This window comes from Caenorhabditis briggsae (assembly GCF_000004555.2).
Source record: "Caenorhabditis briggsae complete genome, chrV, whole genome shotgun sequence".
Taxonomy (NCBI): Eukaryota; Metazoa; Nematoda; class Chromadorea; order Rhabditida; family Rhabditidae; genus Caenorhabditis; species Caenorhabditis briggsae.
Window position 1 is genome coordinate 2,163,985 of NC_013488.2, and position 6,900 is coordinate 2,170,884.

At 37.9% G+C, this 6,900-nt stretch overlaps 2 protein-coding genes across 2 annotated transcripts in view; one reads left to right on the top strand and one right to left on the bottom strand.

Annotated features, from left to right (window-relative positions):
• The window catches only part of CBG20580, a gene marked incomplete at both ends in the record, with an annotated part of 4,446 nt that extends 2,605 nt beyond the window's left edge, over positions 1–1,841 (bottom strand). The window contains 4 exons of the mRNA XM_002635546.2: positions 606–703; positions 867–1,054; positions 1,336–1,424; positions 1,623–1,841. Coding sequence (XP_002635592.2) covers positions 606–703; positions 867–1,054; positions 1,336–1,424; positions 1,623–1,841 — 594 coding nt within the window. The remainder of the gene's footprint in view (positions 1–605; positions 704–866; positions 1,055–1,335; positions 1,425–1,622) is intronic.
• A 3,467-nt stretch (positions 1,842–5,308) lies between these two features.
• Cbr-hint-3 lies at positions 5,309–6,072 on the top strand (the record flags this gene model as incomplete). The annotated part of the gene is made up of 4 exons (XM_002635547.1): positions 5,309–5,398; positions 5,454–5,562; positions 5,605–5,765; positions 5,905–6,072. 4 exons carry the CDS (start codon positions 5,309–5,311, stop codon positions 6,070–6,072), a joined length of 528 nt encoding a protein of 175 aa, XP_002635593.1.
• Between the last annotated feature and the right edge of the window lie 828 nt (positions 6,073–6,900).

The following is a 6,900-nucleotide window of genomic DNA, read 5'->3' on the forward strand; positions in this document are numbered from 1 at the left end:
CGCGAATTCAAACTTTTAAATTTGCTTCGCTCGTTTTCACTGTTTTTTTTTCAATTTTTCGATGTATCTGGAAGAAAAATTGACAAAAACCTAGAAAACTCTTGAAAAAACCGAAAAAAGTGAAAACGAGCGAAAAAATTTTAAAAGTTTGAATTTGCGCGCTTTTACTCATCTGGCGGCCTAGAAAAAAACCTCGTCCCTAAGGGCTTTCAGCGTAGTTTTCGATGCGTTTTCTCGATGAAGGAATTTTTTTTTGAATTTTCTCTTTATTTTTAAGTCAATTTACATGCAGTTCTGCACATTTTGATGCAATAAAAAATTTCACCGTACACCACCTTTAAAGGAGGCCAGACACCAAAAAAAAGTTTTCCTGATATTTTGCCTAGAGAACCCCCATGAGGAGTTGAACTCATGCAGGACAGCTCAAGGGTACAGCGCCGCTACCGGCTGAGCTACGGGGCCGCGAAAGCGCCTGTCGACCGATGGCCTACAAAAGCACGGTGCGATTTCGTCACCCAAACTGTCCCCCAAAATTTTTGCTGTCTGTCCTCCTTTAACAGTGGATTTCAGGTTGAGGAAATACGGTAATCAGAAATTTCACAAACCTGCATTTTGAAGTGCTCAATCATCTCAATGAACATCAACCATTTTGGTTCAAACCCATAAATCGATGCCACACACATGGACACCTCATATTTCGGTTCTGAAACCTCCTTTTAAAGATGGGGACATGAATACACACCCCTTGAGGAGTCGAACTTGTGGGCCCACTGTTGGAGGTGCCGCACTTCTACCGGCTGAGCTACGGTGACGCAAGCAATGCGCTCAAAATGCATACCGCAACTCCCTTTAAAGCTACAACTCACTTTTCAGCATCCTATCCATTATTGGAATTGTTTCAAACATGATTTCCGTTTCATTGACACTCAAACCAATTTTCCGGGTACCCTCTCTTTTTTGACAGTTTACAATGTACTCTGGATATGTGAAACTTTCAAATGGCTCTCCAATTTCTTTGTCGTTCTCGTCTAAATAACGACAGAAGAGGCGGTAGCTGGAATTTTTGGATTTATGAGATTGTTGTATTCTAATAGAATCCGATCCGCGCACTTTCAGCTCAATTATCTCGGTTCCTTCAAAAAAAAAATGTTCAACTGGGAAATTGTTCATCATAATATCACTAATGTTTTATCAGTTGGCAGGTTTTGGATTCCTCTAATTGGAACCGAGATATCTGAGCTCGAAGTGCTCGCATTGGGTGGGCTTCTATTATATTAGAGCAAATACGGTAATTGGATAACCTGTTTGTGGGCTTCTATTGAAGCAAAGACTCACCCAAGACGCTCCCATGAGGTTACTGTAACAGTGATTTCATGTTCAAACTCATAAGCATACAAGAGGCTGATGTTCGGAGCATTTTTTAACTGAAATTAAGAATTTAGGAGCTACCGTAACCGTTCTAATAGAAGACCATCATTCGGGGCTCAATTATCTCGGTTGCTATAAGAGATTTCGAAATTTTGTAAACTGATAAAATGTTTATCATATTATCAGCAATGTTTTATTAGTTGACAGACTACTGCTATCTCTTACAGTAACCAAGATAATTGGGCACGACTCACCTCTGTTAACTTCGTCCTATTGAATAACTGCTCCTTGTACCATTGGAATCTATCTTTTCCGGCTATTAGGTAAGATGAATTTGTCCTATCAACTTCTTCAAGGCCATCAACAGGATCTTTCAAGATCGTAGTAGAGAAAATGGGTGCGAATTGAAGTCTATCAAATACCAGTAACACCACAGCGACATAGGCAATGATCAGATATGGCCATTTATTCATTGGGGAGATCTGAAATGGTTTTTTTGGGAAAAATAATTTTTTGGGAAAGAGGAGGAAGTCTTGGAAATCTGGGCTTTTTAAGAATTAGAACTTTCTATTGTTGCATTGAAATTTCAGTTTGAAAAAAAAAGAAGATCAAGAAGTCAAGCTGATCGACATCATAGTTTTCGGTTTCTTTGAAATTCAACACATAGGAATACAATGTGGAAATGGATATGGAAATTTGGTTATGGAAATATGGAAGACCAATATGGAAATTTGGTTGATTTTTGAAAGTTCAGACATCAATTCTATTCAAAAAGATCTCGACGAAAAAAAGGTAAGTATTGAATATAGGCCACGCCCCTTACCGTAATCCCTCTAATAGAGTTACACCCCTAGCTTTCAACTTTCAGCCGATTTATCTTGGTTACTGTAAAAGGTATCAAAAAGTGGTCAACTGACAAAATGTTGGTCATAATATCACTAAAATTTTATCAGTTAACAAAATTTTGATATCTGTAAAAAGAACCTGAGAATGAAAAAAAGAATTGAGCTCAAATTCGAAAGTGATGATGAGGGGTGTTTACAGTAATTCTTTCAGTTCAATTATTTCGGTTCCCTTGAAAAATATCTAAATTTTGTCAACTGATAAAATACTGATAATTTTATGACAAATAATTTGTAGTTAACAGACGTTTGATATCTCTCATAGATATTGAGATAATTAGACTCCAAATTGAATGACTCTTAAATCCAGGTTTCTCTTTAAAATTCAAAAGAGTCCAGGGAGAAAAAAGAGAACAAAACACCGTAATTTTCGGTATCCAAGGAGAGGATACGTGCTTTTTAGAATCCAGGAAGCTGTTATACATCTTCGTTTTTATATTGTGATTCTACAGTTTTTCTGTTCCTTCCCAAAAGTGTTTTTAAAGATTTTGTTGTTTTTTTTTTCTGACGTTGTATTTCAATAGATCGGAAACACTTCCTCCAAAGTAGATCAGAAATCCTGGGAAGGCTGAAAATCGATAGCTGAAAAAAGTTTTCAGGTTTATAGAAAGCTCCATGTAGATCCATATAAACGGCTGAAATTTCATGTGACAAGCTACCGTAAACATTGTAACAGAATGTCCCAACCGTCAACTTTGAGCCAATTTGAGCCAACTTTGAGCCTCGGCTCTTAATAGAAATATCTAAATTTTGTCAACTGATAAAATGCTTATCATATTATCAGCAACATTTCATTAGTTGACAAAACTTTGATAGCTCTTATAGGAACCGAGGTAATTGATCTCAGAGTGCAGTATTGTGTGGCGCTCTATGCGTGCACTTCGAGCTCAATAATCTCACTCCCTGTAAGTGATATCAAAAATCTTTCAACTGATAAAATGTTTATCATAATATCACCAAAATTTTATCAGTTGATCACTTTTTGATATCTTTTCTAGGAATCGAGAAAAATTGACTCAAAGTTACGGTATGCATTCTGGATTTTCAGGTGGCATCATTCATTGTTATTTTGTGGATATCCAGTGATTGTCCATGTTTGAACCTGTATTTAAAAAAAAACTTTCAATACCTGAAAATTGAGACTTCACATTTTCCCGAAATTCCTTCTTTCCCAACTCTATTTTAGGTTCCAAACGTGACAAGAATATAAACGCAAACAAGTTGGGCCACAACAACACAGAGTACCCATCTGACTTTAAAAACTGCTCCCTATCATGGTCTCTCGGATAAGAGACCATGCATCACAATCATCATATGTGTCACATGAGAGAGAGAGAGAGAGAGAGAGAGAGAGAGAGAGAGAGAGAGAGAGAGAAGTCGTTGTTTTGTCTGCAGTGTGTTTCTATCTCATCACAAATTGTTTTGTCCTTCTTTTCTCTCTCTCTCTCTCTCTCCTTCTCGCACCCGTTCTTCTCATTTCTATTTGGACGCTGCGCCTCTCTCCTGTTTACTACTCTCCCCTCCTTTTTTCGTCTCCATTTTAATCTCCGTCCGTTTTCATCCCCCAGAAAATTTTTCTTTTTTTTCCTCAACTACTTTTTAGACCCGAAAAATTCTAGAATTCTAAATGAACAATTGAAAATTTCAAATTTAAACCAGTGTGTCCTGTTGTCTAAATGACAGGTATTTCCGAAAAGAACGAACTTTGCCCGAAACTCGTTTCGTATTCTTTTTTAACTTGGCGGAATTTTTCGTACACTTTGACTGAACTAACAACCCTTTTCTTACTCCTTTTTTTCATCGGAAGTTGTCATAAGGTTTCCGGTTTTCAAGCTTCGATATATTTTTCGATAAATAGGTTCTTTTTGGACCAAAAAAGACAGCGAAAACTACGAAAAATCGGTTAAAGGGGGACCCCGGTCAAATTTTTTATTGCATTAAAATGTGTCAAAAGTTATCTATTTTCCTAATATTATTGCGAAAATTTTTTTCAAAAATCCGAAATCCCCGAAAAACGCCGTTGAAAAGGAGAAAATTCAAAAAAAGGTACCGCCGAGGGACGAGGATTTTCAGTGAGAAACCTAGGCCACGCGTGCGGCGCGACTTTCTTACCGGACCATTTTTCCGGATTTTTTTCGATTTTATCTCCGACAGGTAAAAAACGTTAAAAAACACTGTCGGCCACTTGAAAATAATGCTATCAGGCGCCGTGGCCTAGGTTTCTCATTGCGCGGGAATTCAAATCCTCGTCCCTCGGCGGCACCTTTTTTGAATTTTTTTCATTTTCAACGGCGTTTTTCGGGGATTTCGGATTTCTTTCGAATTTTTTCGCAATAATATTCGAAAAATAGATAACTTTTGAAACATTTTAATACAAAAAAATTTTTGGTCGGATTCCCTCTTTAAATACAGTAATTTTGCATTTTTTTTTTCGCTAAATAAACCGATTTTTTCGCTCAAAATCCCAGAAAAATCGTTTCTGAAAATATTTAAAATCTATTCAAGCTACTTCCTTGTTTCTATTGAATTCGCACCCACAACCCGATTCCCTTTTTTCGCATTCTAACCTGTTCGGTAAACAGAAAAAACACAGAGACGCGTATTGTTCGGAAGGTGACAAATGTTCAGAGTTTCAAAAAACTAAAGACTAAATAACGGAGCAATTTTATTCGCCATTATTCGCTATTTGCTCGGAAGGTCCCACAACGACAACTACCGTAACCTAATTTTTTTTCCGGATTTATTTTGCAGTGAAAATCGAAAAAAAATTCGGAAAAAATTTAATTTGTGGTCAGTTCGTTTCGTAACTACGCAATGAAAGTGTCTATTCTCTAAAGATACATTTTTTCCGATAACACCAATTTTCCCAATTCTCTTATCATTCCATTGTCTCTCACTCATCGTTATGACGTTCATTGTTGTCGACGTCGCCGCCTACATTCTTCTATTCGTATTCTCTGTTTTCGCACTCTTCTGGCTCAATTTTTGGTTTCACCCGAAAAATTCGAATTCGCGCTAAATTTTGATTTTTCTTCAGGATGACTTCAATGCTCACAACAGTGAACGGTTGCAAGTTCTGCGATATTGTCAAGAATAAGAAGGAGTTGCAGTTGAAGGAAAAGAATATGGTGAGGCGAATTTTTTTCGCTAAAAAAACTATTTTTCAAATTCTACATTTTTTAGGTCGTTGTCATCAACGACATCAAGCCAAAAGCCAAGCATCACTTCCTGGTTCTCAGCAAGCAGCATATTTCGAAACCGACCGATCTTACAGTCGCCGATGTGCCGCTTCGTGGGTTTTAGGTTTTTGCCACGTGGATTTTGAATTTTTCAGTGGAAGAAATGGAGAGAACAGGACGAGAGCTGCTTCGCGAGCAGCTGAAGAAGGAGGGCGAGGCGGACACTGTCGAAGACATGCTTCGCATCGGATTCCACCTGCCACCACTGCTCTCCGTTCATCACCTTCACATGCATATCATCTATCCGATCAGTGATGTAAGTTGGCAGATGCAGCTTGCCATCAAGCCTAGTTTGAACGCGTCGCGTGTCGGCGTAGCGGTCGGAAGCGGTAGCAAATTTTGCGATAAAAAAGATCTTTCGAGATGCCTGAAATTCAAATTTATCTTTTTTTCAGATGGGTCTCATCTCCCGAAAACTGACATTCCGGCCTGGCAAAGTGTTCAAACCGGCACGCGAGCTGATCGATCAGCTGAAGGAGGACGCCGGCGTGCCCGATCCACTAGAGGGAAACCCAGCGAAGGACGACGTTCACGGAAAGATTCCTGCTCAAGTGATAACATAATAAATTCTGAATTTTTCTTGCTTCTGATTTTTCGCCGCTTCCTCTCGGGTTTCCCCGTCGTCGTTCCGCATCTTTTTCTTCCCATTTTGTACAATTTTTTTCCAATGCTTCCGATGTATGTCTTATTTTTCTCTCTGCTTTCCTACTACTGTTTTTCTCTTTCCAGTCGCCACTCATTTTTCAGCATAACAATAATATAAATAATAATTCCCCATCAGTATTTTTTTAATGTTGCTGTTCTATCTTTCTCTAGAAACTTCCATTTAATCGAGTTGAACTTGGTGCAGGACAGAGGAGAAGTGGGTCGTGTAAAAAATAAACAAAAGTTTGAAAAAGTAAAATTATGTCATAGGAAGAACTGTAATAGGCGGAATTCGAAGAAACTCATTTTTCGAAGAAATCTTAAAAATCGTTAAAATAGAAAATTTAATTATGTCATGCGAACAATTTTTAAGTTTAAAATTCGCAGGTTATGGAAGGAAAACGCCCTACGGTCCCACAACGAAAACTACAGTTACCTTAATCAATTTTTATTCATTTTCACTGCTTATCATCGAACTTTCTGTTATTTTTTCTCGAAAAAAGTCGGAAAATGTGTCCATGTGTTTCGAAAAAAATGCCGTAAAACTGACTTCTTTCGAATTCTGCTAAATTTCAGAACTTTTTTTCAGATTACGGTAGTTGACGTTGTGAGACCTTCAGCTTCGATTTTTTGTCCCGGTAGAATACCGTAACCTGAAAATTTTCTTCCGTTTTTTTCTCTCGATTTTAACTGTTTTCGACGATTTCCCTTTCTCAAACACGGCGGTAAAATCAGGCACATGGATT